The sequence below is a fragment of the Cololabis saira genome, chromosome 18, assembly GCF_033807715.1.
Source record: "Cololabis saira isolate AMF1-May2022 chromosome 18, fColSai1.1, whole genome shotgun sequence".
NCBI classification, from domain to species: domain Eukaryota; kingdom Metazoa; phylum Chordata; class Actinopteri; order Beloniformes; family Belonidae; genus Cololabis; species Cololabis saira.
Genome location: NC_084604.1, coordinates 15,292,890 through 15,311,842, shown reverse-complemented (window position 1 = coordinate 15,311,842; position 18,953 = coordinate 15,292,890). Strand labels below are relative to the sequence as shown.

General features: G+C 43.8%; 1 protein-coding gene across 6 annotated transcripts in view; it reads right to left on the bottom strand.

The window, feature by feature from the left end:
- Window positions 1-18,953, bottom strand: part of cdc42bpab (CDC42 binding protein kinase alpha (DMPK-like) b) — a 90,200-nt gene that overhangs the window by 2,561 nt on the left and 68,686 nt on the right. For 3 of the 6 annotated variants that reach the window (XM_061746565.1, XM_061746566.1, XM_061746570.1), the window contains 23 exons: window positions 18,288-18,393; window positions 18,051-18,199; window positions 17,267-17,358; window positions 16,868-16,944; window positions 16,640-16,687; window positions 14,973-15,011; window positions 13,721-13,831; window positions 12,527-12,610; window positions 12,320-12,425; window positions 12,100-12,236; window positions 11,056-11,195; window positions 10,080-10,161; window positions 9,696-9,915; window positions 8,740-8,802; window positions 8,399-8,655; window positions 7,252-7,376; window positions 6,965-7,179; window positions 6,380-6,477; window positions 6,191-6,275; window positions 4,611-4,734; window positions 3,120-3,237; window positions 2,107-2,224; window positions 1,863-2,020 (listed from right to left, as the gene is read on the bottom strand). In XM_061746565.1, the coding sequence (XP_061602549.1) occupies window positions 1,863-2,020; window positions 2,107-2,224; window positions 3,120-3,237; window positions 4,611-4,734; window positions 6,191-6,275; window positions 6,380-6,477; window positions 6,965-7,179; window positions 7,252-7,376; window positions 8,399-8,655; window positions 8,740-8,802; window positions 9,696-9,915; window positions 10,080-10,161; window positions 11,056-11,195; window positions 12,100-12,236; window positions 12,320-12,425; window positions 12,527-12,610; window positions 13,721-13,831; window positions 14,973-15,011; window positions 16,640-16,687; window positions 16,868-16,944; window positions 17,267-17,358; window positions 18,051-18,199; window positions 18,288-18,393 (2,752 nt within the window). The remainder of the gene's footprint in view (window positions 1-1,862; window positions 2,021-2,106; window positions 2,225-3,119; window positions 3,238-4,610; window positions 4,735-6,190; window positions 6,276-6,379; window positions 6,478-6,964; window positions 7,180-7,251; window positions 7,377-8,398; window positions 8,656-8,739; window positions 8,803-9,695; window positions 9,916-10,079; window positions 10,162-11,055; window positions 11,196-12,099; window positions 12,237-12,319; window positions 12,426-12,526; window positions 12,611-13,720; window positions 13,832-14,972; window positions 15,012-16,639; window positions 16,688-16,867; window positions 16,945-17,266; window positions 17,359-18,050; window positions 18,200-18,287; window positions 18,394-18,953) is intronic. The other 3 variants (XM_061746567.1, XM_061746568.1, XM_061746569.1) reach the window with 1 other exon arrangement.

Below are 18,953 nucleotides of genomic sequence, written 5' to 3'. Positions count from 1 at the left end.
TTGGAGGGGAGATGAGGGGGGGGGCACATGGGGGGGGCAGACGTTGAGCATGACTTCAGAAATCTACCCTGGTTACTAGTCGGTCCGTGTACTTCGCGGCCATCCGTTTTTTGTTTTGAAATGACAAAATAAATATAGAGAAATAATCCAAAATAATCCGTTCCCCATCTTTTGTTTTGATAATAAAACGGATCGTTATCCGTTATCCGATTTCATTGATGTGTTTGAAAATCGAAATTGGGAATTAAAACAGCGAGAGGAAAACTCTTTTCTCTATTTCCTATTCGTTTCCAACGGGGGGGGGGCAGTATGTTAGAGTTCAGTACATGTTATTGATTGGACGCTGCTTTTTTTTGGACGCTGCAGCTAAACGGACTGTCACAACATCACTGCAGTCTCATGACGTAGTAAATACAGATTACAGATTAAACTCATGTTTCACTCCCAGGTTTCATATTTGATTTATTTTCTGTTTCAACATTAAAAAAAATCTAAAACTGTTAATTTTCAATCTGATGAACAAAATAACCAGAATCAACTTTCTTCATTTATTACTGCGCATGTGCAATCCCCCCATTTGTCCAATCCTTGTTTTCAGTATCCTTGGAAACGAATAGGAAATAGAGAAAAGAGTTTCCACTCGCTGTTTTAATTCCAAATTTCAATTTTCAAACACATCAATGAAATCGGATAACGGATAATGGATAACGATCCGTTTTCCGTTTTTTATTATCAAAACAAAAGATGGGGAACGGATTATTTCTCTATTTTTATTTTGTCATTTCAAAACAAAAAACGGATGCCCGCGAAGTACACGGACCCTAGTCGATCTCTAACTGACGTCGATGGAAGCATCTACGATTTCCTCTCCATGAGCGACTCCAGCTGATGGAGACGTCTGAGGCCACGCCCCCTCTGGCCTGAAGCCACGCCCCTCTGGCCTGAAGCCACGCCCCCTCCACCTCCACCTGAAGCAGCTATGGGACTGGAGCTCTGGGCGAGCGACTGGGACCACTAGTAAGCTCAGCTTCCTGGGGCGGGGTGGGAAGGGCGGGGTTGTTGTTTTGAAGGGATCTATTTTCATACATGAGACGACTACCTGACTAACTCTAAACATTCATGATTAGTCCAGGGGCCAGAGCCCAACATTTCACTTGTCAGTAACACTCAAGGTGACAAAACCTAATTATGATTTTTGAAAAGATCACCCAGCCCCTTCAGAAAATTACATTTTAGATGCTGCTGCATATCCTGGTTTAGACTCATGTACAGGATATCTGTCAATGTTTCACAATATTGTCTTTTCTTTCAGCATTCTTTCTTCTTTCTTCATTCTTCTTAAAGCATTCTTTCAAGCTAAGATGTGAATCTTTCTGACCAACATAGAGGTCACTGCAGCTCTTTAAACTATAAACAACACACATTTTTACACAATTTTCGCCTAAATGATATAGTATATTTTATCCCTGTGTCATCTAGGAACAACAGAGACACAAAATACAAAAACTGGAATACTCACAGGACCCCTTTAAAATGATACCAAAGACAATATTGTGAAACATTGACAGATATCCTGTACATGAGTCTAAACCAGGATATTCACCAGCATCTAAAATGTAATTTTCTGAAGGGGGTGGGTAACTTCATGAGCTGATAACTATGATACAGCTGCCACTCAGGAAGATTATCATACCAAAATATCATCTACAGACATGGATATTTTCAAAAATTATAAGCACGTTTTGTCACCATGAGTGGTGCTGATATCTGGTCTGGACTAAATCTCCACATGAGCTGATCAGATACGAGATACACGACTCCAACAAACAGCTGCTACGTGGGGCCGCGGTGCGTTCACTGACCTCTCTGTCGAACTGGGACAGCGGAGCGTCGCCGCAGTCCATGCCCCCTCCGGAGGACAGGGAGCTCTCGGAGGGAGACGTCATGGTCTGGCGCTTGGACCCGTAGCTGCCGCCCGACAGCTCCCGGCGCAGCGCGCTGCCGTTCTGGGAGGACGAGCCTGCAGACGGACGGAGACGGAGTCAGGCGGGGGGGACGGACGGGCACACGGGAGACAGACGGGGTTCTGGTTCTGGGGGGACTCACGTATGCCCAGTCCGCTGCTGGCGCTCATGGAGCGGCCCGGCTCGCCGCGGTTCTTGGTGATGGACGGGATGCTGACCGACCCGCTGAATCCCGCACGGCTCTCCTGAACACGGACGTTCTGGTTTAGACACGCACGGCAGAGTGCAGGGGGGGGTCAGGAGTGAGGAGGAAACACATGCACCGACATGCTCAGGTGAGTTCAGGTGAGGCTTTTATACTGGACACTGGCGGGGGGTGAGGGGTGAGGGAGTGAGGGGGTGAGGGGTGAGGGGGTGAGGGGTGAGGGAGTGAGGGAGTGAGTGGGGGCAGCACACAACACTACTGCATCATAAACCGGTAAATACCGGCTCTAGTCACTTAGTCACAAGGCAAGTTTATTTACAGGACTGTCTCAGAAAATTAGAATATTGTGATTTTCTGTAATGCAATTACAAAAACAAAAATGTCATACATTCTGGATTCATTACAAATCAACTGAAATATTGCAAGCCTTTTATTATTTTAATATTGCTGATCATGGTTTACAGGTTAAGAAAACTCAAATATCCTATCTCAAAAAATTAGAATATTCTGGGAATCTTAAACTGTAAGCCATAATCAGCAATATTAAAATAATAAAAGGCTTGCAATATTTCAGTTGATTTATTCAGAATGTATGACATTTTTGTTTTTTTAATTGCATTACAGAAAATAAAGAACTTCACAATATTCTAATTTTCTGAGACAGTCCTGTATACTGGACACGTGGCGGGGGGTGAGGGGGGTGAGGGGTGAGGGGGTCGGGGCGTGCAGCACACAACACTACTGCATCATAAACCGGTAAATACCGGCTCTAGTCACAAGGCAAGTTTATTTGTATAGCACAATTCAATACAAGGTAATTCAAAGTGCTTTACATCGACATTAAAAGCGGCAAGACATAATTAGACAGTAAATAACAAATAAAATGAAATAAAATGTCATGCTTCCAGACTGGGTGTTTTCATGCGAACAATGACGCGGTAAACACGCACCATGGGCAGGTCCTTCAGGATCTGGATCCCGTCTCCTGGTCCCATGTGGGCCACGTGGTTGAAGTTTGTGGGGTTGGAGATCAGCTTGTTCCTCATCTCCGGATCTCGCAGCATCTCTCTGGAACAAAGACGCACCAAGACATGAGGTGGAGGATCAGGACACAGCGGGGGAACAATATCAACCAGAACATCCACACGGCCGACCTCAGATCTAAACTAAAAACCTACTCGGGACTAAAGTTGTTATCGACAAATGAAAATTATGACTAAATATCGTTGTCAACGAACCTTTATCACTTGAGGAAAACGAGACGCAACGAAAATGCTGGTCATGTGACGATGACGATAATTAAATATATAATGCAATATTGTAGATGAATGAGAACGAGACTAAAATGTAGATTACAAAATAAAAACTCTGCTAAAATGTCCTCAATCCCAGTCGCTGCAGCGGGGAATCAGATCCAGAAGATGCAGCTGCAGAGTTAGAGGCTGATGCCGTTAACACAGAGCTCTAGTTAACGTTAATTAAAAACAAAGTTACATAGAGAAACGCAGGGATCTGCTCTGGGGCTGTAGAAGAAGAACCATCTTTGGATCCACTTTCCTACATAGACGTGGAAAAGAAAACCCAATGTGTCGTTGAAAAAGAAAAAGACAGGGAGAAATGCGGAAAAATAAATATGTTGTAAACTCAGATTAGAGTCTTCTGTATCTGGAATTAATGTATTCTTGAGTCTATAAGGCAGGGGTAGGGGACCCTGGTCCCCTCCTTCAACACAGCATGATACAAATGACTGTCATTATCAGACTGGTACAGACCTGAATGATGAAGTGATGACGACCTTTATTTAGAATCAGGTGTGTGGATTCAATCTAAAACGTGCAGGACTGTGGCTCCAGGGTTCCCTACCCCTGCTATAAGGTAACAATAATATAATAATAATAATAATATAACCTGGTTTGAATTGTAAAATGGGTTTGGATAAATACAATCTTTGACTAAAATAAGACTAAAATGGTCCTGGACAATTCTGACTAAAATGAGACTAAAATGCTCAGACTTTTAGTCGACTGAAACTTGACACGATTAGAAGGAGAATGAACGTGACTAAAACTAATAAAAACTAAAATGATAGCTGGACCCAAAGACTAGACAATGGGGAGTCAGCAGCGACTCCAACCTCAAGTTAATGTTTGTTACATCACTGCGTCCTCATTCCCTTCCTTGTAGTTTATTTAAAGTTGGCCGACCCACAGACTTTATACTCTTTATAAAACTCCTCCAGAACCAGCGATTTAACGACCCAGTTACAGTTTAAGACACTGACACAAGTTATATTCAGTCCAACATTAATGTCATGATGAGTTTCTACACGTGTTCAAGGGCAGGAGGAGTAAAGTTCAGAACTTAACATGTTCATGAGTTCTGAGGACAGAACCAGGACCAGAACCAGGACCAGAACCAGGAGCAGGTCAGTGTTTCAGTACCTCCTCTGCTGCAGCCGCTCTTCCTCAGGAACCCTGAAGGAGAAGCGTCTCTTGTTGTTCATGCTGCGCACCATCTGCTTCCTGCTGTTGTCCGACGTCTCCGGGACGACCAGCTCGTCTCCCTCTGAAAGATCAGCACAAAGCCGGAGGCGTTGACGAGGACCAATCAGAGACGAGTTGAAGATTTCATTTCATTCATTGACCAGTTTAAAGCTGAACACAACTACAGGAAGAATCCAACTCTTCACTATCAATACGACCGTAGAGGAAACAGTCGGATCTTTAAACTAAAAATACTCGGCAGGTGATTCTGGTTAAAACTTAATTTTAAAATTTTGTTTTAAAAAGCACAATTTCATGTGAGCTCCCAAATAAGCTTTTCCAGCTGCTCTATAATTTTTATGGACTTGAAAAAGTCCAAAACCTTTTTTCAAAGGAGTTTTTCATGATTAAATTGAATTTTGAAGGAATGTTTGATGCCTTAAAGGAGTCATTGTCGCCTCCTGCCCCACTTATCTTCAAAAGACAAGTAACTTTATGCTTGGGATGCTTTGTTTAGCCAGTCCACTCGTGTTCTTGCATCCAATTCAATATGGGAAAGACAATTTAAGATTTTGCGTAGGATCTATATCCCCCCTCAGGCCCAGCGTAGAATGAACCCAAACTTTTCCGATGACTTGTATAAAAAGTAAAGCCAATTTATGTTCACACTTTCATTGTCTATGGAGTCGTCCTCATATAACTATATATATATATATATATATATATATATATATATATATATATATATATATATATATATATATATATATATATATATATATATATTTATATCTCTATCTCACAAACCATATTTACACATATGCTAAAAGCCCTGAAACAGGACTGCTTTGCAGATCTTCTTTCTCCTGCTCCCTTTCTGCAGGTCAAGAGAGGTGAGTTTGGTAATGTGGTGTAGCCTTATTTTTAGAAAAACACTGACACAACCAATGACAACAAGTTGGAAAAGTGGTTGTCGATGCCAAACTGTCTCCTCAATGTGTTCCCCAAGCAATTGAGCAATTGTTCGCCGATTTGTACAGGAATACGCGGCCCAGTGCTCTGGCGTCTTCAACACTGTTCTGTCTCATGCTGTCTATGGTGACAAATGTCATCCTGTTTGAAGCCTTCTCTGCCCTGAGGGACAAACTTTTCCTTCTACCGGATTCGGGACCTCTTTGACTATCTAGATGCCGCCACATCTCACAGGATAAAGTCTGGACTTATAGAACTGGCTTGGAATACAAATCTAAATGTATAGATTGGCATGATGATCTATCTTGTACCCTTGTGCTCTGTATTATTTTTGTTGTGTTGGTTTTGCTGCTTTGCTTTGAAAAATAATTTAAAAAAAAGACAAGTAACTTTGGACGCATTTCTGTTGATTTTTAGCCACAACTGCGTTTCTTTCAGGAACTCTGTCTTCTATTGAGGCTGAGGCCGAGACGGCCGAGAGAGAGATGACGGAGGAAGCGAGGGGGAGAACACGAGCAGCGCTGTAATCCCTGATGTTGAGGCTCTGGACCAATCAGAGGTCTTACCTGCCGTCTTGTTCCTGAAGTAGATGAGGCGCACGGTTTCTAGCCCCAGCAGGTTCAGAGATCCGTCCACGTTCAGAGGCCGGACCTGCGGACGGAGCAGAGAGGCCGCTCGTCAGGTAAAGGTTTGTTTCAGGAGACGGTTTAAAGGTTTGTTTCAGGAGACGGTTCCCGGGCCTGACCGGTACCGACCTTCTTGAGCGGGATGGTCTGGATCCACTCCATGGTGTTGACGTCGAACACGTCCACGGCGTTCTCGCTGTACACCGACAGGTAGGGGGCGTTGTAGCCTAACAACAGAGAGGACCTTTTATTACTTTTATTATTTTAATATTGCTGATCATGGCTTACAGTTTAAGAAAACTCAAATATCCTATCTCAAAAAATTAGAATATTCTGGGAATCTTAATCTTAAACTGTAAACCATAATCAGCAATATTAAAATAATAAAAGGCTTGCAATATTTCAGTTGATTTGTAATGAATCCAGAATGTATGACATTTTTGTTTTTGTAATTGCATTACAGAAAATCACAATATTCCAATTTTCTGAGACAGTCCTGTATTTATATTGTGACGAGTTAATACGGGTGAATATGTAAATGTTGTTTGGGATTGTTCGTTTGTGAATACTGTCCACCATCACTTTTGTGGTAATCATCTGAAATAAATTCAAATTCATTCAATGTTTTACTTCCACTTTTGCTCTTTGCATGAATGCAGCTCAGCGGTGGAAGACGTGACGGATCACGGCGGGTTCTAGTGTCCCGGCACTTACATGCGGCGGTGGGCGTGGCCGGCCACATGAGCTCCTGCTGGCGCGAGCGGCGGCCGTGCGAGTCCACGTACACGCCGATCATGCTGAAGCACAGCAGCAGCTCCTTGCTGGAGATCTCCACGGCGCACAGCGCGCTGAGGTTCTGCTGCGGGATGAAGGCCAGGGTGTGGTCCTCGTGGTGCAGCAGGCTCACCGGGGACGTGTCGCCGTGGACGCTGCGGGGACGGGGACCTCGTTAGTTATCAGCATTTCACCGTGAGCTCGCTGTGTATGGATGGGTGGCCGACCTGTAGCGCATGAAGCCCGACTGGAAGCCCACGTAGAGCCGCTCGCTGAGCAGACCCATCCACTGCACGCTCGCCGGGGCGCCCAGCTCCCGCAGTAAACGGTGGCGGCCTTTACCCTTGTTGATCTGACGGATGGGAAATTCAGGATTTTATTTAAGCAACTCATAAATCAGGTAAAAGTTTCAACCGCTGCTAAAAATCCTGGATCATCAGAATCAGTGACGGCTGGTGCTAAAAATTGGCCTTGGCATACAACGGGGTGTAACGGTACACAGACGTCACGGTTAGGTACAAGCTTGGTACAATGGGGGAAAAAAAAGTAGAAAATAATATTTTGGTCCTTTAATTTTTTTAAATGTAACCATCCAACAATGGCTTATTGGTCATAAGTTTTAGTGAAGCAGTTCAGTTCTGCTGCTGTGGAAAAAGAAAACTGAACATAAAGTCGGGGTTTAACATTTCAACAAGTCCACTGTTTTGTATTGTTTTTTTCTTCCTGGTTTGGGTTCAGTTTTTTTTTTTTTACACATTAGAGAGAAGAAAAAACATTAACATTTCCATAGTTTTGTCTGGAATTTATATTATTTGAAAAAATAACATTCCTTTCTTTCAGATATTTGATCAACAAATATTATTTCAAAGTGTTATTTAATCTATTTAAAACAAATGTAAAAATCTGGTTTGTGTAGTTCAGTTGGATTTTCTAAAAAAGACAGGGAATGAATTGTCCAATCACATTACATTAAAAACAACATACGAGTACGTTACGATACTGATTGCGGATTCGTTGCTGATAACTGAGTTTCCAGGACGCACACGACTGCGTCCCTTTATGAATGTTATTCAAACCAATTAAAAGATCCTCAGGTCACGTGTTTATCAAATGTTGGAGAGCTTACACTGGACTCTGTTTGACCGGCGCCCCTTACTTACGGAAGTAAATAAAATTTAATTAAAAAACATGTTTGGAACCAAATAAATATTTAAACAACATTGAATTACTATTGACAGTCACCCAGACTGAAATAACACCTTCTTGTAATAATGATATGCATCTGACAGCATGTTTTTTATTTGGTTCTTCTTCTCTTGATGATGGCGTGCCGCCGTAGCGCCCTCTACTGCTCAGAGCGTAAACGTCTCTCACCTCGAAGCACAGGATCTTGTTCTTGGGCGTGGCCACGCACAGGCAGGTGAGCGAGCCGTTCCGGACCGTGCCGGACACGAACGTCTGGCTGTTCTTGGTCTCGGCCAGCTTGTGGGAGTCGGCCTCGCGGCCGTCCAGCGCGTGAGTGGGGATGAGGCGGACGTGGCGGTTCCGGCCCGAGATGACGGCCAGCAGCTGCTCCTGCGGGATCAGGTCCAGCTGGTGGACCTTCTTGTTGTCGCCCACCCGGATGATTTCTGTGTGTGGGGGGGGAACAGGGTCACGGCTCTACCGCCTCCAACACATTTACTAATATCCATATTCTTGGGAGTGGACCTCACCGTCTTTGGTGACGTGGACGACGAAGAGGCCTTCCTCGTTCCCCAGGGCCACGCGCTCGTGATCTGAGGGGCAGCAGACGAAGCACAGAAAACTCAATAATCAGGCCCGAAGGATTCCTCTGATCTAATCGGTCACGGACGGGAAAAGAAAAAGGCCCTTTCTGGAACAAGGAACAATCTGTGTCTGAGATAACGACTAGGCCTGTGTTGACAAATCGATTTTCCAATTCTAAATCGATTCTCATATTAATTCCTAAAAATCGATTTGTGTGTCTAAAGATCCATTTTTTTTTATCATTACAACTTTTGTTATTTTTTTGTTTATGCCCAAAAAAGGAATAAATGGTGCCATGTTTTTGCCTTTAAATATGTTTAAAGGTATGAAAATATTAAAGTTTTCAGTTATAATAGCATAAATTGTATATATTTCATTACTTTATATACTGTCTTGGGGTTAAATTTGCATAAAATGCTAAAAACCAAATTCTCAAAAATGAAAAACCGAAATAGACCGAAAATGGAAAAAATTCAAACAGAATGTGGGAAAAACTAAAACCGATTTCATCCGTCTCCGTTTGCTGCCCTGGATCTGTTTGGTAATTCTGACCCACAAGATGTTTCTGAAAGCAGTTCTATCAGCATTCTGGGAGCTGATTGGTCCTTACAGCATCACTAGCTGCCAATACTTGCTGTTGAATCTCAATAGTAGTTCTAGTACTCATATGTTGCAGAACTACAGTCATATAATTCAGGCAACAACTCAAAAAACAGTTTTAATAACACTAACCCAAATCAAAATAGGAATCGAATCGCATCTAATCAAATCTTGATAATCCATTCTGAAACTTAAGAATTGGAATCGAATCTTGACATTTGAATTGATCCCCATCCCTAATAACAACGGAACATCTCTTATGTGATCAGCGGTGACACCCGTCCCCCGGCCCGGCCCTCACCGATGATGGCGGCGGACAGCGTGGTCTTGATCAGCGGCAGCGTGCAGTCGTACGCCTCCTTGGGCACGTAGACGAAGCGCTCCTTCAGCTTGTTCCTCTTCAGGATGCGGTGCAGCTCGTTCAGCACGCCCACCCACTTGTTCCGCTCCTGGTCGCTGTCGGCCAGGATCAGGATGGAGGTCTTGTGGCTGCTGGAGGCGGAGAGGTGGGACGCCGTCACCTGGGGAGGGACGGGGGGCACGTTAACACTTTTATAGCTCTGGGAAGTCTGTTACTCCTGGTCGCTGAAGTCTCTTCACAAGTCAAACCAATCAACCAACAGATTTTAACAGATCCAGATCATGGTCTGAGGAGAGAAGCAGCAGAATGTGGACGAGGACTCACTCTGAATATACAGGGGATGTCCTTGCGGCTGGCGTGGATGACGTCGGAGGCCAGGACCGAACTCACAGAAAACTCTTCATCCCTGAGAGACAAAGTCATGAAGGTCAGACACGAAGGACCAGAGCTGCTTTCAGGGCGACATCTTGGATTAAATAAGTGGAAATAAGTAACATTTAAAAACCCAGAAGTGTTCTGTTCTCTCCGACTAAGGTTCCCACTGAAGATCATGCACCATATTTTCCAGACTATAAATCACTTTTTTTTTTTTTTTCCATAGTTTGGCCGGGGGTGCGACTTATGTGTGACATTATTAACACATTATTACCGGTTTATCATTTCACATGTTATTTTCACACTAAACCACCAGAGGGCGAACTGCAACTGACGATGAGTCTGACGTCAGCGATGTAGAAGAGGAAGCATCTCCTACCTCCGGAGTTAGCGGAGTTGTTTAAAAGAGACACAGAGGTTTTAGTTATTTGGAGTGACACGGATGGTTTGTTAACTTCTTAGCATGTTAATTAAGCTATAGTTATCTGAATAACTCCCAATATGTTATGTTAACATACCAGGCAGGTTCTCAGTGGTGTCATGTAACGTAAGCAAACCGTACAATTATTCAGCCTGTTGTTGCCTCGATTCTATTTTTATTTTAAATTGCCTTTCAAGATGACACGTCTGTTCTTGGTGTTGGATTTTACCAAATACATTTCCCCCAAAAATGCGACTTACACATGTTTTTTCCTTCTTTAGTATGCATTTTATGGCTGGTGTGACTTATAGTCTGGAAAATACGGTAAACACATTTGAAGCCTGCAGACTTTAAGATATCTGCTGACTCAGCAGGCCTCGAGATCAGGAGGATGCATCAAATTAACATGAAGTAGGTTGTCATGGCTACCACCTCTGGCTGGTACAAGTAAAGGACACATTTGCTGCGTCGGCAGCTCTGGCGAGGAGCCGGGCCGTCTCTGACCTCATGTCTATGACTTGGCTGACGACGGTGCTCGGCTGCGGCGCCTTCCCCTCGCCCAGCTCGTACAGGAACAGCTTGAAGTCACAGACCACGGCCGTCGCCCGCTGCCAGCCCTTCTTCACCCCGGTCGGCTTGGGCACCTGCAGCCCACGCCAAGACAAAAAGCTCTATTTCATTCAGCTGTTTTGGAGTCAGACTGCAGGAAAGTTTGTTTATTCTCAGTTTGAATAAACAGCTCAGGCGTTAGTGGGTCTTAAGGTTTGTGCTGTCTTTGGGTCAAGGGAGGGTGAAGGGAGAAAAGAAGGAATAAAGGAAAGAAGGAAGTAAGGAAGAAAGGAGAAAAGAAGTAAAGAAGGAAGGAAGTAGGAAAGGGAGTAAGGAAGGGAGAAAAGATGGAAGGGAGTAAGGAAGGGAGAAAAGATGGAAGAAAGGGAGAAAGGAGAAAAGATGGAAAGAAGGAAGGAAGTAGGAAAGGGAGTAAGGAAGAGAGAAAAGATGGAAGGGAGGAAAGATGGGAGAAAAGATGGAAGGAAGGGAGAAAGGAGAAAATAAGAAAGGAAGAAAGTAGGAAAGGGATTAAGGAAAAGAGAAAAGATGGAAGGGAGTAAGGAAGGTAGAAAAGATGAAAGGGAGGAAAGAAGGGAGAAAAGATGGAAGGAAGGGAAGAAGGAGAAAAGAAGGAAGGAAATAGGAAAGGGAGTAATGAAGAGAGAAAAGATGGAAGGCAGTAAGGAAGGGAGAAAATATGGAAGGAAGGGAGAAAGGAAGGAAAGAATGGAGAAAAGGAAAGAAATAAGGGAGGGAAGAAGGAAGGAATGGAGAAAATAAGGAAAGGAGGAAGGAAAAGCAAAGAATGACGAAAGGAAGGTAGGAAGAAAAATGAGTAAAGGAGGGTAAAAAGGAGGAAAAGAGGAAAGGAAGAAGGAAGGAGAGAGCATGGCAGGAGGAAAGAAGGATAGCAGAATTGTGTCATTTTGACCCAAAGACAGTACAAGGGTTAAGGTTTGTAAACCTCTGCGTTCCTTTAACCCCCCGGTCACTCACCCGGACGTGGCCCTCGTAGGCCGTCCCGATGCCCCGCTGGGGGTCGATGCCCAGCGGGCCCTTGGTCTGGTCCTGCGGGACGGGACACACCGCCGGAGCCTTGTCCGCACACGTCACGTGGCAGGAGAAGTTACACACTGGACACAAGGAGACAGATGTGGGTGGGGGATGAGCATCCGGCTGTAGTTTACTGCAACAATGTGGGAGTTGCTTTCCTCACCTTCGCAGGTGCAGCCCTGCCGCATGAGCCCCACCATCAGGGACGTGCACTGGTTGCACTTGGTGGGCGTGTTGAAGGACGTCACCACGAACTGGTGAGCTTTAGGCTGCGGGGAGCAGAGGGAGCAGAGAGAGCAGAGAGAGCGGCTCAGTGAGGAGGTTAAAGGTCGTCCCTGCGAGGGAGGAGGGCGGCTCTTAGAGGTCAAACCTTGGGTGAGGAGCGTCCGATGCTGCCGTAGCCTCCGGAGCGCATGGTGGGGGTCTGGATCGAGCGCGGCGGGTGGTCTATCAACTGTAGGGAGGACAGACACACCCGGCGTTGGTTTGGGACGTGAACAACAAATAAACGCTGGTTAAACGGCATCAACGTCGAGTCCACGGCTCCGACGGGGGTCAACAAGCAAAAACTGGGTGACAATCTCTGCTTATGGAGAGATGAACGCCGCGGGATGCTGCTGCCACCGTGCACGTTATTAATAAACCCCAACGGGACGCCAGTATTTACTGGAGAATAGTGTTGTTTCTGGCAGCCTGCTTCAATTTTAGTTTTAGTCTTTGGGTCAAGCTATCATTTTAGTTTTTATTTGTGTCAAGTCGTGTCAAGTTTCAGTCGACTCGTCTGAGCATTTTAGTCTTATTTTAGTCAGAATTGTCCAGGACCATTTTAGTCTAGTTTTAGTTAAAGATTGTATTTAGCCAAACCCATTTTACAATTCAAACAAGGTTATCTTATCATTATGTTATTGTTACCTTATAGACTCAAGAATACATTCATTCCAGATACAGAAGACTCTAATTTGAGTTTATAACATATTTATTTTTCTGCATTTCTCCCCATTATTTTCTTTTTTTCAACGACACATTCGGTTTTCTTTTCCACGTTGTAGCAAAAGTGTATCCAAAGATCTAAAGACTAAACTGGTTTAAAGACTAAACCAGAAACTACTTAAAAAATGTATATTAAGGATCTCTATAAGATTTCGTCTCATTTCGGTGAACGAAAATGAAGACACATGTTTTTGCGTCTTGCTTCGTTTTCCTCAGATGATAAAGGTTCGTTGACGACGATATTTAGTCATAATTTTTGTTGACGAAAGCAACTTTAGTGGAGACGTGACCTTCAGGCGGAGGACAGCCGCAGGTTTGAAAGGAGCCTGTTGTCTCCGGAGTGGGACTTATCGTGCTGCTGCCGTCGTGCATTTCTCCGTAACTGAATTACTGCTAATTCAGGGAGGATGGCCGGTCAGCCGCGCCAGCAACGTGAGCTGTGGAGCCTCAGCCCAACGCGGAGCTGACAGCGCTGCATTCAACTGTTTGGAAGTGTTTCATTCGGCACGCCAGCGTTCCTGCAACGTTCCCAACGGTTTTTTAAAAAGATTGGAGTTTCTAGACTCCGTCTGACCTCGATGTCGCTGGCCACGGAGGGGGAACGCGAGCCGGACTTGAGGTGGGACTTGGGCTCGTCGTCTCGAGACGGAGTGTTGGAGGGGGTGAAGTTGTCCATGGAGTCCACCTGGAGACGGAAACAAAGCAGACGGGAAGGATGACAAAAAAAGAGGAAGGAAGAACAGGTGAAGATCCCGAGGATAAGGAGATAAAAGAGGAGCGAAGAAAGGAGAGAGGAGGAGGAAGCCAGGATGGAGGTGGAGGAGAAAAGAGTTAGTCAAACACAAACCAAGGGACTAATATTCATCCTTCATGCTTAAACAGAGACTTCCGGGTCAGAACCACAGAGAACCACAGCTTATTACACCCCCATGTTGTCTAACCCCCCCATGCTGGTATAAACCAGGAACTAGTGATGCACCGAAATGAACATTTGTGGCCGAAACCGAAAATAATAAACACTTGGCCGAATACCGAACAATACCGAACATGGTTCTTCAGCAGTTTTTCATTTATTTTGCCAATTTTTTCACCATTGCATAAATCAAATAAATTTGATTTAGGCATGCTCTTATCTTATTTTATATACCAGTATTTTTTATTATTATTATTATTGTATATACCAGTACTGTTTATAGTGTGTCATACTCTGATATTATTTTTGTATTATTATTATTTCTATTGATGCCTCTTGTCTTGCACTATCCCCTTTGCTGCTACACTGCGAATTTCCCCGCTGTGGGACTAATAAAGGAATATCTTATCTTATCTTTTCAAAGAAAAAAATCTTTTACAAAATTACAAGGTAGAAAATATTTATTGAACATAAAAAACTGAACATTTTTTAATTTCCCAGTATCATGTTGTTTTGGTTCCACCTCCTGGTGAATGTTGGTAAAATTCTTATGTGGTTACTTTTTGGTTGGCCAACGATTTATGTTTGTGGTGCGCAACCGTTACGGGAGCGGCCAGTCTATGTCCTTATTTTACAACGCCGTTATTAATTGTTTGGTTTTTTCCCACTTATTCCACCGAACACCGAAAGTGTTTTTTTGCCATTTTCGGCCGAACAATTTCGGTTACCGAACAATCGGTGCATCACTACGAGGAACCATGCACATAACTGCTACAGATACAAGCACACATGTAAAACAGTTGGATCAGATCCCCCAGCATGCACCCAGACAGGACTGCACACGCACATTAATCATCAGTGAGACAAAACGGCATATTTCAAGAGGCCCACAGATCGCGGTGATGGTGCTTACACGTCTGCCTTTGCTAGCCGGGCCAACGGATGGCGAGCGCTTCAGCGGCAGGAAGAGAGGCAGAGACACAGAGGAGGGAATGTTAGAGTCTAAGAGAGCTGGAAACACATTAAAGAGACTTGGGGAGGGCGGGTGGGGGGTCAAGCAAAGCAGGTCAGACTGAGCGAGGCAGTGGTTCCCAACCTCGTTCACCCTAAACTTCAACGCCGGTCGCTACATCTCCCTCAGACTGAAATGAACTCGGTTGGGAAACACTGCATCCACCGGGGGCGGGGGGGGGCACTGAAGACAGAAACTGAGGGGGTGCTGACGGAGAACATACACAGTTACGAGGAGGGGGAGGTTAAGGAGGGTCAGCATTCAGCAAAGTGATGAAGATGATAAGTTCTGACTGGAAAAGATGATCAATGACGGATGAACGTGTCAAATCTTTCCTGTCAAGTCGTCTATCAACAAAGCTAAAATACACCCCGCTAGTCCACCTTAACAAGCGCCGCTTCTTATTGTCTTCAAGTGGAAAACAAACATGACTAACTCCTGCTGCCGTCTTAAGAAGTGCTGGACCTTAAATCCTTAAACAGCAGAAGTGGGAGTTTCCTGACATCAACACCGCTCTCAGGCTACGTCCACATTAGTCCGCAGATGTTGCTTTATTGACAAATCGATCTGCATCCACATTGGTCTGTATAAGAGAAAATCTGAATCATGGCCCCCTGGACACGGGTAGAAATAACTTTTTATGGATTTTATAAAGCTTTTGCAATGTTTTTGAAGAGTCTGCATTAAGGTACATCTGCGTGTTAGGGATGGGCGGTATGGACTAAAAAATGTATCACGATAATTTCTGGCATTTATCCCGATAACGATAAAAATGATGATAAAAAGAATACCAATTCAACTCCATCTTTTTAACTATGAATCTATCACCACATTCAGTCTTTGGAGCCCCCAAAACACTGCTCTAAAAGATACTAAATGCTACTAAACCAATTAATAAAAACCAATTAAATGAGTACACCTGTACTGCAAAACTGTAATGACTCAAGCTCCTCACTTTCAGATCCGCCATGTTTGTTACACAAACACGTCATCAACTGGAATTTATCCTCCTTTCTTTCTTTCTTTCTTTCTTTCTTTCTTTCTTTCTTTCTTTCTTTCTTTCTTTCTTTCTTTCTTTCTTTCTTTCTTTCTTTCTTTCTTTCTTTCTTTCTTTCTTTCTTTCTTTCTTTCTTTCTTTCTTTCTTTCTATCATTTTTACCGCGAGATGACAAATTCTTACCGTGGGGAATTTTTTGGACGGTTTATCATGAACGGTAAAATATCGCCCATCCCTACTGCGTGTTATCGCCAGGTGATGGTCACATGACATAAAGCTGGACGGATCAGAGGAGGATTCTTGTGACCTCGAACAGCAAACCAGTTCAATGATGTCATAGTTTCCTATGTTTATGGTTCGTACTGCAACAGTTACGTTTACAGACTGAAAGATCAGCAGCAGATGAAGAGTTTCCTGTTTCTGAGGGTTTCATTGCCCTGGCAGTGCCGATTACAGACGTAACCACGGCAACGGTTTTACATGACAGACGTATTAATGTGAACGCAGCCACGGATCTACGAGGTACAGCTACTGTCAAGAGCATCTTCTTCTGCCCCAAAAACCAACTTACATCTTCCCAAAACTCAATTAAAGAAGATGAGGATGAAGAGTAAGAGTCCTGAGGAACCGGCGTGATGCAGAGAAAACAACCAAAAACACAAAAAGAAGAACGAAGACACACAAATTAATGCAGGCAAATTAATGAAAACGTGAAGAGAAGCAGCGTGAACCGAACCAACGGCAGCTGGAGGCAGACATGAGCTTTTATCAGGTTCATTCTGGGGGGGGGGGGACTTACATCGAACTGGTCGAGGGCTGAGGTGGGGGCGTTGAGAAAAGCCAGGAAGGAATTCTGGGAATCCTGGTGCTTGACACCTATAGACACAGAACAAATAACACAACCGTGGTCGAGTATTAACACATCAAAGGCGACTTAAGACGAACTGGTCACAGGACCGACTCCAAGCTTTCATATGACCTAAGTAACAATACGTTTATCTCCCAAACGTGGCTGCTGGCGCTAAGCCTCCAGTCGGGGAGCATAAACCTCTTTTATTTGGATAATCTCCCAAGAAAAAAAAGAAGTATTTTTGTCTGCATCAGTTTGCTAATCAGTTTGGGAGACAGCGTGTCTGTAAGGCTGTTGGATGAATAGACAAAAGCTTCGTTAGTTCAACGGTTAACGTTCATAGTTCACCTCGTCGAAGCCGCAGCTCCTCGATCTCCTTCTTCAGCCGCTCCATCTCACTCAGCAGCTCCTGGTTTTTGCTCTCAGAATCCTGCAGTTTGCTGGAGGAACACAGACGAGGACGCGTCAGCAGAGGTGTCAAAAGTATTCACATTCATTACTCAGGTAGAAGTATAGATACTAGAGTTTAAAAATAAGAAGTTGAAGTATCAACTCAAGTTTTTTACTCAAGTAAAAGTATAAAAGTACTGGTTTCAAAACTACTTAAAGTATAAAAGTAAGAGTAATGTAAGGGGGAAAAAAGCCATTAAGGACAAAAGCCATTGAAAATGAATGCATCTTAGTATAATGCAAATATATTAAAGAACCATATATGTGTACTATTGAGCATTAACACGCGTTTCAGAGAGCAGGAGATATGATGACTAGTTGCCTATAAGTATTGTAATGGTGCAAAAAGTCAAACTTCAGAGAACATCTGTGCCACAACTACAACCAAATTCACTCTATCCGGATGGAGCAATTTAACTGGATAGTTTTTTTTAAAGGCTGAAATGAAATAGAGTAACGAGGCTGTTTTTAAAATGTAAGGAGTAAAACGTACAGATAATTGCGTGAAAATGTAAGGAGTAAAAGTAAAAAGTCGTCTGAAAAATAATTACTCCAGTGAAGTATAGATAACCAAAATTTCTACTTAAGTAAGGTAACGAAGTATTTGTACTTCGTTACTTGACACCTCTGCGTGTCAGCACAAGTTAAACACTAAAACATCCAGCTGTGTCGGTGTCCGCACCATTCTGTGGAGATGTTGTTGGCCTTGACTTTGTTCAGCTCGTCCTGGATGCTCTGCTTGGCTCGGATTTCAGCGTCCAGGGCCGACTGCAGCTCCAGGCGGGCCGACATGTCCAGCTTGGCGAAGCGTCGCATCTTCCACGGCATGTCCTGAAACGGAGTTAGAGAAGTGTCACGTCAGAGTTTATTACCTTGTACGGCCCCGTGACGGGGGGGGGTTACTGGATTCGTTTGTTACCGTGGCTCTCGCTCCCAGGCTGGTGTTTCTCAGCCCCTCCAGCTCCTCCGTCATCTTGGTGGCCAGAGCCTGCAGGTATCCCCGGGCGTCCTTCTCGTCGCTCACCCTGTTACACAGTTACGCACAATTCAGACCAAAACACACTCCAAAGATCTTCCCTCTGCTGTAACTGTGAACGCAGAAGCTCTAAATATTAAGACATGTTAAATGATTCATAAACATTTTATCAACTGTTGTACCAAAAAAAAACAAAGAATCTTTCTACACCAACAGACAGAAATACAAACTGATACAGACCCAAAGACGACCAGAGTTAACGTCATGATTACTTTTAGAAAGCATTGATCTCTGCTATCAACACAAACCAGCCAAACTAACCGGGGGGACCCGTGTTCAGTTCATCTCTTACAACATTATATTCAGTAATGATGGATAAGTTCACAAAGGGAGAGTAGATATGAAGGGAAATGTGGCTGAGAGAGTCAAGAAAGTAGCATCAAAAGAGAAGGAGAGAAAGTGTTGTAAAAGTAATTTAACCTCCATGTTTACAGACTCTGATCTAAAGGTTTCTTTTTGTTGCTTTAACTAAAAACAGCTATAACTTGGACATATTCTGGTTTTAATCTCCACTTTAATCTCCAATATATAACGTAATCCTTAATGATT